General features: G+C 40.5%; 1 protein-coding gene across 2 annotated transcripts in view; it reads left to right on the plus strand.

Annotated features, from left to right (window-relative positions):
• Ryk (receptor like tyrosine kinase) overlaps positions 1 to 14647 on the plus strand; it is a 79363-nt gene that overhangs the window by 54719 nt on the left and 9997 nt on the right. For both annotated transcript variants that reach the window (XM_059268468.1, XM_059268469.1), the window contains exons 10-13: positions 2721 to 2790; positions 9211 to 9343; positions 10548 to 10657; positions 10813 to 10972. In XM_059268468.1, the coding sequence (XP_059124451.1) occupies positions 2721 to 2790; positions 9211 to 9343; positions 10548 to 10657; positions 10813 to 10972 (473 nt within the window). The remainder of the gene's footprint in view (positions 1 to 2720; positions 2791 to 9210; positions 9344 to 10547; positions 10658 to 10812; positions 10973 to 14647) is intronic.

A 14647-nucleotide genomic window follows, 5' to 3' on the forward strand; every position in this document is an offset into this window, starting at 1 on the left:
ACCCCATTACTACCCCCCTACTCCCAACCCTGTGGGTGAACAAGCGTGTATATATACATATGTGCATGTGTGCATACATGCATACATGCAGAGACCAGGGGTCAACCTTAGATTTCTTTAATCAAGTGTTATTTACCTTTTTTTCTTTGTTTTTGTTTTTAAATTATTTTTATTTTATGTATATGAGTGTTTTGCCTGCATGTGTGTATTTGTAACACATGGGTGCCCCAGTCCCCGAGGAGTGTGTCAGAATGGTGGTTGTGAGCCACCATTCAGGTGCTGAGAACTGAACCTGGGTCCTTTGGAAAAGCAGCCAGTACTTTTAACAACTGAGCCCTCTCTCCAGCCCATTCCACCTTGTTTTTTGGGACAGATCTCTCTGTCTGGGACCCAGGACTTTCCAGTTAGGCTAGGCAGACTGGTTAAGGGGCTCCAGGGACACACCTGGACCTGCCTCAACAGTGCTGGGTTATCATAAGCACACGCCATCATGCTGGCTTTTGTACCTCACCTTGGAGCTTGTTCCCCATGCTGGAGGGCGAGTGTGTCATGGGCCAACCCTTCTCCCCAACCCAGTAAGCACTGATTTCTGAAAAAGAAATTAAACACTTTGCAGAGATTGAGGGGAGATTACTTTTGAGTAGAGATGACAATTTTTTTTTTTTGAGATTTACAGAGTTAAATGTTTCTAAATTTACTTAAAGGCATACTTGGGAAGGATGGAGGGCTTATGTATATTATTTCTAAAAATTTGGGTTTTACTAGTCTTAACTAAAACATCTGGAATTTATTGCCTGTAATTTAGAAAAATTACCCGGTTAAGGCTGCTACAAATGCTTAAAACCCTCCACACTCCCCTTAGCTTTTCTAAACAAATGGGTTAACTTGCTATTTTGTTTAATTTTTGTTTACCAACTCCCCTTAGCTCCCCAAACATTGAATATTTTGTTAGATTGTAGTGGGCTTTCTGATTAGTTTTGAAGGATAGTTTACATGACTCTTTTTATATTTTACTCACTCTAAATAGGAGGTTTAAACCACAAGTTTAGTAAAAGAAACTTCCTTTTGTTTTCTTACCTTTTTAAAGGAAATATTTTATTTTAATGCTGATATTTTTTAGATTTATACTCTATGGATCATAATGAATTAACAAAAGAGGTTTCCACACAGAATTGGTTTGATTTAGGGTTGAAAAGGAAATAATAGTGATAAGAAAACACAGCACGGATCCTGCAACTCTGTGATAAACTTTCTCTTCTGTGCCAGAGTTGTGGTCACTGCTTGGCATCCCTGTAACTACTGTGCTCTCCCTGATTGGAGGGCAACAGGAGAAAGCACATGGGTCCTCAGCATCCAGTCATGGCTTGTGTGGGGCCGAGGGAATGTGCGACGGCACTTGTTTGCATAGAGTGCTGATTTTCAGTTAATGTTCAGTACTATCAACAGACTTCCCTCACAGGGCATGTGCTTTATTTCTGGACAAATAGGAGTTCTCTGAAGAATATATTTTGGGTTTTGTTTTAGAGAACACTTTTTTTTTTTTTTTCCAGAGCTGAGGACTGAACCCAGGGCCTTGTGCTTGCTAGGCAAGCGCTCTACCACTGAGCTAAATCCCCAACCCCGAGAACACATTTTTTTATGGGGAAAAATTGGATTTTTTTTAAAGTTTAATAATTTTATACAGAGAGCTAATGGATATCCAATGTCACTTTCCAAAGACTGAAGTCAGATATGTCACCTGGACCCACACCCATGAATTAAGAGCTAGTAATACAATGGAGTCAGACAGTACAACGTGACTATTGTCACAGCATCTAGGAGGCTGAAGCAGGAGGATCAAGAGTTGGAGGCCACCCTAGGCTACATAGTGAGACTTTGTAAGTTCAGAAAACTTAAATAGTATAGGAAGGTGCAAAATAGAAGTTATCCTGTCCCAAAGGAACCAGCATAAGAGTTTATGCTCTTTCTCCAAGTCAGGGAAAAACATGCTCATGGGTATTTTTTTTCCAAGTAATTTTGTTTTTAATGATCACACAGACCTTTGCACTCTGCTCCTGAAATTTAATGTGTATTTAATTTAATGACTTCCACTGTCAGTGCATGCAGACCTTTCTCTGTAGAGTACTCTAGGGAGCCCATGTGGCTCTTGATGGCTCTGCATTTGGTGATGATGCAGGCACAAATGTGTTCTCACTTGTTAATGCTGCTTCCCCTACCCACCTTCCCAAGAGTCTGCTGATGAGTCTGTCTCCATCCATTCTTGCCAAACCGGCGGACAACTGAATATTTGTCTGTATCAGTCTGATGGGAAATGACCTCTCCTAGTTCACTCCTGGTATCTTTAGTTAGTGGACCTGAAAGTCATTTTATAGTTTTCTTGGGCTCCATCTGTGCTTCAGTATTTCCCTAATAGTTTGTCTGACGTCTTTATGAAGAGGGAGTGAGCCTTCTGTATGTCTCATGTGTTTTCCTAACTGCTGCTGCCTTTTCTCCTTGGCTTATGGAACCTTACTCAATTCCTGTCATCTGTGCAGCAGTTTCTGAGAAAGCTAACCTATTCAGGAAGGTTCTGTCTGCTGTCATGAAACTTTAGGCTGTATCTCTTTAGATTTACTTGTAACTTACAATGAAAATTTACCTTGGAGTAAAAGATACTTACCAGTAAAATGTTAATGTCATAAATACAGTGTTATTCAAGGCAATGTCTTCTCTTTATATAGATCAAGCTTCTGAAGTTCAGGTGACGATGATGCTCACTGAGAGCTGTAAGCTTCGAGGCCTCCATCACAGGTGAGAGCAAAGGGCGCATCTCAGCATCAAGCACAGCTCAACTCCGAGCTCTTATTTATTTTTTAAGAATTGAAGACTTTTGCAGTAGCTTGTTTTTTGTTTTTTCTTACTTTTTTTTTCTGAATATGAAGAAGGTAAATGCATGCTCATTGAACACAATTTCAAAACAGTAAAGTACAAAGAACATAGAGAGCAGTGTATAAGCCACATAAATAATAAATGGACACAACCAAGCTTTCTAACATAGTCTATACATATTTATGCACCTGTCTCCCCTTAAAAAATATGACAAAGTGATGTATACATTAAAGATAATTGCAATGAATATTTCAAATGTATAGAACATCACTGACAAAAATAGTCGACTAGTCTTGGATGCAGTGAGGTTGTTGGTCTGCCATGTTTGTTGTGAGTGTGCACTCTGTGTGTGTGTGTGTGTGTGTGTGTGTGTGTACGTGTGCGTGTGTGTGCGCACGCCGTGCGCGCGCCCTCCCATGTGCATACCCGTGTCTGTGTGTCTTTGGTAGAGGTCTTTATATCTAGAAATAGCATCTATGTATTTGTCTGTAGAGATATTTTATAATAAGTTAGATATTGCAACATGTTAGTGTGTTTCCAGTATACATTTAAAAAGGATAGTGTTATCTTTTAATAAAATTAATGCATTTCTTATTGTAACAAAAGAACTGTTTCTAGATTTTCCTGTTGGTAACTATAAATCCCTGTCCCTATTTTAAAAGGCTACTTAGTGGTTTACTGAATGGCTGTATACCACATTTTATTTAACTCATCTCTTACATATGCTCTTAGAATCATAGTATGATTTCACAACAAGTACCTGGGGGAAGAATTCTAGATCAGGAATCAACCAGGGACAGCAGCATCAGTATCATGGCAAAGTTTTTGAGGAAGGGTTTCTATACAGCCCTGGCTGTTCTGGAACTCACTTTGTAGACCAAGCTGGAGTCAAACTTACCAAGACCTGCCTGCCTCTGCCTCCCAAGTGCTGCGTTTAAAGGCATGTACCATCAAGCTCAACTGGCAAAGTTTTTTTAAAGCACTGTGTAGAGATCTGAGAGGTGGTGTATGTCTATGACCTATGGGGACTATGGCAGTCCAGCCCCTCAATAGTCCCCTCTCAGGGTCCGGGAAGAATCTACAACCAGCTGATAATTAATCTTTGATGAAAAGAAATGAATCTATGAACACGAAATTCCTTAGTCAATACACTTTATTATTCTGTGTCAGTTCTCTCTCTACAAGCTTCTATTCTGCTTTCATGTCTAGCTCCTTTCTTGCCTGATTTCTCTCTATATTTATCTACTGCTCCTTCTAAGTTCTATCTTAATTCTCTTGTCTTAATTCTGCCTCATCTAGGTCCTTTTCACCTCGTTCTTACCCAACTAGTACTTCCCCATCTGACTCTTCCTCATTTTCCATCGCGTCCACACGTTCTCTCTGGTCAAAATCCTCCTTATCCCTTTCCGTTCTCTGTCTCTTTGTCTCTCCGTTCTCTCCAAGTCTCTCAGGAATCCAGTTATAAACCCAAGCAATAGCAATCCTCTGGCTGAGCAAGGTTACCAGGCTTGAATTCTACGGGGTCATAAAGGTAGGTAAGAATTTCTCTCAGGCAGTGACCACCAGGCTTTCTTTTACAATCCAAAATGGGAGTGGTAAAAGAGGAGGTCAACTGAGTGCTAATGAAGGGTTAGTATATCAAAAAGGGGGTCTATGTGCTCAGTCTACATTCCAAAAAGTGGTTAGGTAAGAAGTTAGGGGTCTTTAAAGTTAGTAAGGCTGTAATAATGGAGGATTTGAGCTACATTGTGTAAAGCTATTATTTAAGGTCCACCTGAACTAGGTGGTGTCTCCTTGTGCAATTTACCTTAAATCAGGAGACTAGCATGTGGTGGTCTGGACTGTTATTTCTGTTAGTCCTTGAAAGTGGCTAAGGGAGATATCTGATTCTAGTGCTGAAAGGGGAGAAATGGATGAACTCGGGGGAAGGAAGCCTTTCCTGGGGCTGTTCTCCAAATACCTTGAATGTGTATGTCCAGAGAGTGATCAGTCTACACTGTTAGCACTTCTTAGGGAAAAATCAATTGGGAAAACTATGAAAGCACACATGATTTTCATAACAGAAGACAGCTGTAGATAACAAGCCAAATAATACCAAAAGCTCCTTGGAATTTGGCTTCCTCTGAAGGAATTCCTTGATCCCTTCAGGTACTGGCTTTGCCATAACCAGCTGAGTTCTTATATTTTCCTGTGGCCTATAGCAGTTCTTATAACATTTTCCTGAGGCCTGTAGCAGTGACCCAGAGTTCTTGGGGTACAGACAAGTAGATATCTGGAGCTCAATGGCCAGCCTAGCCAAATCGGTGTGCTCCAGGTCAGTGAGAAACCAAGATGGAGAGCAATCAAGGAAAGCACATGATGTTGACCTCTGACCTCTATGCACATGCTTAAACATGCATACATACACACACACATACACACACATATACATGCACCACACACAAGTCCTGGGTATACTTGCCTTAATTTGTATGACTAATGAGAATTTCACATGTTCAAAAAATGAACCAGGACTCTACATGTCAGAAGGGTCTATGGACTTCTGGGAAAGGCAAGTGGTGTATGCAGAGAGCCCCATGGATTTCCATTTCAGTAGACATGGGCAGTTGCTTCAGCTCTGATAAAAAATGTGAATACATAGAACTTTGTTCTTTTCATTTTGTTTTTACTTTGGCTTTTGAGGGCCTAAAAAGATGACAGCCACATAAAAATAAGACTGGTAACGAACATGAGACAGATTTTTGGCATTGTGTTAGTAGAAAAGAAAACAAGCCAAGAGCAGAAGACAACTGTTTGGGCTGGGATTAAACACAACATAATTCTTCGCTTCCGGTCAGCTGAGATGAAAGCAGCATTAAAGGCCAGTAAATCTCAGTAGCAAATGGAAAAGAAAAGAATGCTTTGTTTAGAGTAGGAGGTTAAAAAGGTATTTAGTTTCACATCCCAAAACAGATGTCACATTAGGTTTGTTAGATAATGTAGATACTAACTAATATAAAAGTAAGTGCTCATTTTTTAAAATTTCAGTGGAAAAAAACTCAGGCTTTTGAAAAAAAGTTGAATGTAATATTGAGAAAAAAGTGAGAGTATGCCTTGGAAGAATTGAATCACATGACTCAAGAATGTTGCCTTACATTGGCCAAATTCAGCCCCAAGTGCAGGAGTCCTCACTTGTAGAGGAGTACATGGACAGTCCCTTCCTTTAGTCTATATTTGCTTTAAAAAAAAATAGTTATATGTGTTAAACAAAATTAAAAAAAAAAAACAAAACAAAACAACCCAAACCGTGTTTTGTTTCCTCAGGGCTTTTGGAGTATCCCTTTTGACAGTGCTGTGAGCGAGTGCTTGATGTTCCAGCAGTGTTTCCCACTAGTCTTGCACGCTAGCTGAGGACTTACACTCCTGGCCAGTTCTTCTCACCCAGTGAAACCTGCACCCATCAGCACAGAAGCATGGGCAGGGATAAATGTGGACAAAGCCAGGTTTTCCCCCAGAAGCTGTTTTCGGTCTGCCGTAGCCCTGAGCATGCCTTGGTTAAGCAACCCCAGGCAGGGATCTGCAGCATTCACTCCTGCAGCTGTAGACTGTATGGCTTCTCAGCATCCCACCATGGTGGGTTAGCAGTCCCACTACACCCCACAGAGTGGAGCTGAGTGGTATTGACTTGGAACACTTGACGCTGGATGAGAGGGGAGGCTTGTAAAGGCGAGTTATATAGTTTGGTCAGAGTTGGTTGTCATCTGGTCTTGGAAGTGACATCAGGACTCCCAGTTGTAGGAATAAAATTGCTAGTGTGTGGCATCTGTAGCGCTTCATCTCACCACACTTTCTTTTTAAACAAATATTCCTGGCTATGTGTTTGTTCTCTTTGATTTAGTTCATTAACTGCCCATTTTGCACTCAGAACTCAGCTAGGTACAGAATAAAAATGAAACAGTGATCTTAGATCAGTACTATGGAATTTTTTGTGCAGACTGCGTTCAGCAAGGACTGTCACCTGTTTACAGTTTTCACCCTTTGAACTGGTTGTGGTCTATAATTCAGAAGGTTTGCTCTCTGTTTTAACATCTGTGAGGAAGGGTGGAGAGGCACTGATGCATTTTAAAGCATCTTCAAATTCTCTATTTTTTGTTTTTATTTTTCCACTGGAACTTGTAAGCATAAGTTTTTATCATAAACAAATATTCATATAAATTAAAAATAATCCGATTTCATTACTTCATGTCAGAGCATCTCTAAGCCATTTCTTGTGGCTTGAAGTCCCCATTTGGCCCAGGATGATGACATTTGTTAGTGCTGAATGACACACAGCTTTAAGGTTGCAAGAGTGCTCAGCATGGGAGGCAGTTGTTCCCAGTTCCACATCCCCACTTTACCTCTGCTTTCTCACCACACCTCCTTTACACCCACTCATCCATTCTGAGATATCTCAGGCTTTTCTCTTTGTCCTTTCCTTTAAGATGGCCGAAGTGAAGGACAGTCATGTGTTCTCGAAAACATTTTTATAAAACTTATTACTGCTTCCAGAGTTGTTTTTTCCTTTTTTACTTTATGTGTATGGGTGTTTTGCATCCATGTATGTCTGTGCACCACATGTATGCAGTACCTGGATGGGGGGAGGCAGAAGAGGGCATCAGATCCCCTGAGATTGGAGTTAAAGACAGTTGTGAGCCACCATGTGGGTGCTAGGAATCAAACTTGGTCCCTCTGCAAGAGCAGCCAGTGCTCTTAACCACTGATCCCAGAGGATTTTTAATCCTGGGGTTATGGAATAAAAGCTTTGATTTCATTTAGTGTATTTGTTGTGTCTGGACAAAATGCCATTAATTCTGCTAAATGATTTCAGTCTTGAGGGAAGGAACAGAGATAATCCTTTAGGGTTAAAGAATGGGCCAGCTCACCAGCCCATTCTGAAGTCAAGGTTTGCCTTGGCTGCCCTTAAGGTGAGTCATGATCTGTTCTGTGCATGGGGGTTGGTGGGAAGGGGTGTGTGTGTGTGTGTGTGTGTGTGCGCGCTGCGCGCGTGCGCGCGCGCTCTGGGGTCCTTCCTGTGTTCTCCTTTTCTCCTGGGAGGAAATGTCCAGCAGCCCAGGGAAAAGCATGGGGGATGGAATCTTGTAACACCTGCATTCTCTTCTCTTTGTACTTGATCTTTGTCCCTAGGTTCCCTAACCTTTCTCCCTGGCATGGCTGCCAGTGATGCAGGCAGAAGCCCTGGAGGGTCCAGTGCCTCTTAGAGACCAATGCCTCTTACAGTTCTGCTCAATGGGGACATTTCTTATTTTTTTTTTTTTTTTGATCATGCAACTGTAACGTGTTATTTCATTATTCTTGGGCATTCATGTTGTTGGCAACTTTTCACTATCGATAGCCCATTGACTGTTTTGTTAATGTAGCTTTTTATGTTTGATATTAATTCTTTATGAAACCATCCTTAGAATTTACTAAGTAATAGTGCTTTTAGGTTATTGTTATGTGTGTTTCAAATATGTATTAAATATCGTAATGGCACAGGACGTGACACATTGAATATGTAAATGGAGTCTTTGATTACTTCTGGCTTAGTAAAGAGGAGGTGATTACTTAAATAGTTACAACATTGGGGAAAATTAGTTATTTCCATATGTCAGTAGGAGTGTCATTCCACAGGAGAATGGTGTGTGTGTGTATGTGTGTGTGTGCCACAAAAGGTAAAGTGGACAAGATTATTCACCATACACTTGGTTTATTTTGCATATAAAACTGTGGTTGGTGAAATCCACATGTTACAAGTTTGAAAACTAAGGCCAAGGCACTTGTTCTCTCTCTCCCTCCCTTCCCCCTCTCACCCAGATAGTGAATTTTACTTTTAAAAATTGGATTCCAAATTCTATGTGACTGCAAACATTTTACTTTTGTGACAGTTTCAATCTGTTAAAGACCTCTTTGATGACCATATTTTTATTCACAGTCTAGAATTGGCCTCTTTATTTTTGAATGTGATGATGACATTAGTAGGATAGCATCATGATGCACTCATAGCCAGGCCGTTTTCAGCTGTCTGCGATTATCCTTTGGGGTGGAGATTTAGCATGGCTAAAGTGTCTTTAGAAAATCCAGTACAAAGGGATCCATTCTGTGTTAGTAATCTTTATCCTACAAAGAAAGCTCATCTATATGGAGACTGTTTACATATGGGTCAAAAAGTAGAACATTTGAAAATAAAAGTTGTAATGGATATCTTTTTAAATGTTTTGGGGATTTTATTTTGCTTTAGATTATCTTTATTACTTTTAATTTAAGATAAACCCATAAAGTTTTAGATTTCATTTGTATTTTTCCAAACTTCTTATTATTTTACAGAAACCTTCTTCCTATTACTCACGTGTGCATAGAAGAAGGAGAAAAGCCCATGGTGATACTTCCATACATGAACTGGGGGAATCTTAAATTGTTTCTACGGCAGTGCAAATTAGTAGAAGCCAATAATCCACAGGTGAGAAAATTTCCCTAAATACCGATGGTTTCTGGTGTCTTTTGAAGAAGATATTAATAACCACACATGTGTCCTAAAGATCTTCAGAGAAACTCAGAATGAACCAGGCAATATTTATAAACTGTAGATTTAGAGGAAAATAGGATGATGGTGTATGATTCCCCCTAGAGCACACTTGGCTGATGCTGTTTGGCTTTGTTGGCTGTGTGTTCATTCATAGTCACCTCTGATGGATGCCCTGTGACAGCATCTCAGTCTTGAGGATGTGTGTCCAGGATTCATTCTAGGAATGGAAGCTATTATAGGTCTGTCTGACCATATGGTGCCTACAGTGGTGCTGAGTAGAGGCCTGGATAATTGGGGTATCCTTAATGTGCTTGGCTGTAAGATGCCCCCATTTAAGAGTTTCTCTCTTGTCACTGCCCATGTACTCTGCTGTGAGCATCTGATCAGATTCCAGACATGTTATGATAGTGGTAAGAAAGTCTGCTGTGTGTTTTGCTCTTTGCTATATTTTTTGGTTTTGTTAAGTTGATTTTAAGATTTATAATAGCATACTTATTGTAGTTAATAAGAAAAAGACTCAGATCTGCATTGAGTAGTTGACTTAATGTATATGATACGTTGTTTAAGCTGAAAGGATAAAGCTGTGGTTGGAACCACGTTGTTGGAGGCTTTGGCCCATGAGCATCACTAGGGGGAGAACTTCCTTCTGCAGCCTGCAGTGCTGGTGTGCATCTAGAGGAGCATGTCAGCCGAGAGAGCTATGGACTTGTTTAGTGGAATGACCCTCAGGGGAGAATCTGGTAAAACCTACTCCTGCGAAGGAAAAGAGCAAATCATTGCTGCACACACTTGAAGTGATGCTTTAGAGATTCCCTGTTCATTGAGTAGGAATCACTGAGAAGCTGTTCTGTAATGCTGATTTGAGAGAGATCAGTACAAAAGATGAGGTAAGTCACAAGATAAATTCATGTAGATGGCAAATCCCATTATAGATCAGGGGCTATTGTAATAGGTGAGCCGTAGACAATGCTCCAGAGAGATCTTGGTTGAGAATAGGTTTTTAAAAACTCAGTAAGTAGGTACAAGGAAGTGCTTTAGGGTGGGACTATGGGCTCAGGTAGTCAGATCCAACTAGCTTTGTACTGTCAGCAAACTGTGTCCTTTTTTTTTTTTTTTTTTTTTTTTTCTGTTATAACAGGCAATTTCCCAGCAAGATTTGGTACATATGGCTATTCAGATTGCCTGTGGGATGAGCTACCTGGCAAGAAGAGAAGTGATCCATAAAGACCTGGCTGCTAGGAACTGTGTGTAGGTGTCAAGGGCTTGCTGCTGTCAGTAGATGGGTGGTGCTCCCTGGATTTGGGGTTCTGTTGGGAGTCGTTGTGGGACTCAGACTGTTTATGGGTAACCGTGGGTCTTCTGGACACCCTGATGCCTGTCATGTTCGTGTTTTTACTTCTCAGCATTGACGACACGCTTCAAGTGAAAATCACAGACAATGCCCTTTCCAGAGACTTGTTTCCCATGGACTACCACTGTCTAGGGGACAATGAGAACAGACCAGTGCGATGGATGGCTCTGGAGAGCCTGGTTAACAATGAATTCTCTAGTGCTAGTGATGTGGTAAGTACTGGAACCCAGGTATCAAGAGCGTGGAGAGGAAAGCTTGCTGTTTACAAAGTTCTGCCATTTCGTCCTTTTAAAAATCTTGTTACTGTTCCATGAAATTTTCATTCAGAGAGCATGTGTAGTTAGCTCCCTTTTGACCCCTTAAAACAGAAAAACTGGCTCAAATCCTGGGCTGGTGCTGTGCTCTCCCTGTCCACAGAAGCTGACACCATGGTGGGCACTGGTGACCAAGTGTTAGAGTGGGCACTGAGGTTCAGAGGCCGACAGCAGCTCATTAGCTCCCTGGATAAGTCTCGATGACCAAGAGGCTGCTAAAGCACAGAGTGCATTGCTTTCCGCAGATGGCCTCTTCTCAGTTGAATAGCACTCTGTGAGTTCAAGGCCAGTCTAGTTACACAGAGAAACCCTGTCTCGAAAAACCAACCGATCAAACAAACAAACAAACAAAAAGAATGAACAACAAATGTTTTTCTTTTTTTTTAAAAAAGATGATTTATTTATTTGCATTGGTGCATTTGTGTAAGGGTGTTGGATCCCCTGAAATTGGAATTACAAACAGTTGGGAGCTGCCATGTGGGTGCTGGGAATTGAACCTAGGTCCTCTGGAAGAACAGCCAGTGCTCTTAACCGCTGGGCCATCTCTCTAGCCCCCAAATGTGTTTTTTTTTTATCTCTTATCTGTTACATATTGTAGCTGTGTATTTGGGAATTTGGTAAAAAGTTTTGCTGTTAAGGTTCCTAAATCATCACTCAATAATACTGTATTACTTGTAAAAATAATTGGGATTCGTTCTGACACTTCAACATGGAAGAACCGGGCATATTGTGTTTTGTATCCTGGTATATTTTATTTATTATTCAGAATTGCCTTTTTATTTCAGTTTGTATGCTTTACACATTTCTCTTTTAATAGTGTATTACTGACAACAGTTTTACTAATCCATTATTTACATTGATTAGTATATACTCATTGTCATACAGTCAATGTATTAGTTTTTGCTGGTTGCTATAACAAGTTACTACAATCTCAGTGTTTTAAAACAATAGATTTATTCTCTCACGGTCAGTTCTAGAGGTTGAAATAAGGGTGTTGGCAGGGCCATGCTTTTTCCAGAGACACCTGGTTGCTGGTGGCAGTCCTTGCTTGGCTTGTGGCTCCATCTCTGTTACACGTTCATATGCAGGCTCTTTTGGATGCTTTTCAGAACTCTCTGCTCTTCTCTGACAAGGCTGTAGTGACTGCATTGATCCCTACACAGTCCAGAATAAGCTTCTCCTTTCAAGGTCCCTAGTCACACTTTTTTCCATAAAAGATAATGTTTATGGGTTTTAGGGGTTGGTAAATGGATCTTTGGGGCTATCATTCAGTTCACTGTACTTAGTAATTGAAATTATCTAAGATTTCCTTATTGAAAAACAACTTCAATTTACAATCAATGATTTGATAAGGAGAGAAATCTCATTAATTATGACCTAATTTTTTTTTTTTTTTTGGTTTTTCGAGACAGGGTTTCTCTGTGTAGCTTTGCGCCTTTCCTGGAACTCACTTGGTAGTCCAGGCTGGCCTCGAACTCACAGAGATCCGCCTGGCTCTGCCTCCCGAGTGCTGGGATTAAAGGCGTGCGCCACCACCGCCCGGCAATGACCTAATTTTTTTCCCTCATTCATAAACTGGGTGCTATTTGATGTATTTCTCTTTTTATGTACTAAGTATTGTGGTAAAATTTGTTCACTTGGTGTGAATGAGCAATTTACTGAGTTCTTAAACTTTTCCTGTTAAAGTTTTATGTGTGTGTGTATTCAAAATCATTTTTTTATTTATTTTAAAATTAACTATTCTTGAAAAAAAAATCCCTGACATTTGAAATGTTCAGAGTAAAAGTGTGCATGGTTATAAGAATGGGTGTTACCTGACTCAAGGAGGGGCTGCAGCGGTGACACCAGAAAGAACCTGCTTCATGTTGCTCACAGAGAAGCCCAGCATATGCTGGGAAGAAAGTGTCAGGCAAGGAAGATGAATGCAGAGTCTTAGATACTGAACCCTAGGGGTTCAACTTGGAGGATAGCAGAGAGCCGGATCTGGGCTTTCTCCAGAGCTTCTTATCAGGAAACAGTTTCTCTAACATTAATGTTCAGAAGTAAAAGTTCCAATGAAATCAGTAGAGAATATACCTTGGCTGAAATCATAGTTTTGTGAACTCAAAACTATTTGATGGGCAGGAAAAAGGAGACATTTCTTAGATGATAATCTGTAGGTATGTTGTGTTATTTTAAGGTAAACTTCAAGAGATTGGAAAATTTTAAGTTTTTTTCTTGGTAAAAGGAATATTGATAGGTAGTATTTCAGAAGGGGGAAGAAGAATTGTAGGAGCCAGAGGGGTTGATGACACCCTGAGAACATGGCCACAGAATCAACTAAGCAGAGCTCACAGGGGCTGACAGTAACTGAAGCGACAAACACAGACCCTGCATGGGTCTGAGCCAAGTCCTCTGTGTATACCTTAAGGTTGTGTAGCTTGGTGTTCTTGTGGGACTCCTAACAGTGGGAGTAGGGGGTGTCTCTGACTCTTTGGCCTGCTCTTGGGATCCTTTTCCTCCTCCTGAGTTGCCACATCCAGCCATGACATGAAGGTATGCCTAGTCTTATTGTATCTTGTTAGGCCATGTTCAGTGGATATCCCTGGGAGACCTGTTGTTTTTTTTTGAAGGAGTTGATCCTGGGGGATGGGGAGGGACTAGGAGGAGTAGTGGGAGGGGAAACTGTGGTCAGGAGTAATGTATGAGAGAAGAATAAAAGTTAAAGGGCTGGAGAGATGGCTCAGAGGTTAAGAGCACTGACTGCTCTTCCAGAGGTCCTGAGTTCAATTCCCAGCAACCACATGGAGGTTCACAACCATCTGTAATGAGATCTGGTGCCCTCTTCTGGTCTGCAGTCATACATGCTGTATACCTAATAAATAAATAAATCTTTAAAAAAAAAAAAGTTAAAAAGATATTTCAGAAGGGTATGTAAGATGTCTAGTAGTGCCATAATGTGAACTGCCTAATGTACTGTAGTGCTTCAATATGAATTGCTTAGTTAACTTGTTCGCTTCTGTGTAGGTATTCCATTGTATAATTAATTAACGATGGGATTTTTATTTTATTATTTTATATGTGTAGGTATTTTGCCTACATGCATGTCTGGATCCCCTAGAACTGGAGTTAGAGACAATTGTGAGCTGCCACGTGGGTACTGGGAATTGAACCTGGGTCTTCTAGAAGAGCAGCAAGTGTCTTTAACTGCCGAGCCATCTCTCCAGCCCCAACAATGGGATTTTTAAATCACACTTATGATCACATACTTTCTAGGACTCCTAAAACAAAAATAAGATGAATGAATGGGATTCAAGTTAATGTCATGCATGTCTAAACGGTACAGATAAACTGAATGAATGGGACTCTAGTTAACATAATGCATGTCTAAACAGTACAGATGGTGTCTCTTCAGGCACTGTTTAGACATGCATTATATTAACTAGAATATAATGCATGAATGCTGAATTACTGAGTGCACTGCTCTGGGCTATGGAACATCATGCTTTAAAAAAATCTCAAAATCATACTTACAGTCAGTTATCTTTACAGTCATGGTATTTTATAAAACTTTTGAACATTCATATGTGTGCA

This window comes from Peromyscus eremicus, chromosome 7 (assembly GCF_949786415.1).
Source record: "Peromyscus eremicus chromosome 7, PerEre_H2_v1, whole genome shotgun sequence".
NCBI lineage: Eukaryota > Metazoa > Chordata > Mammalia > Rodentia > Cricetidae > Peromyscus > Peromyscus eremicus.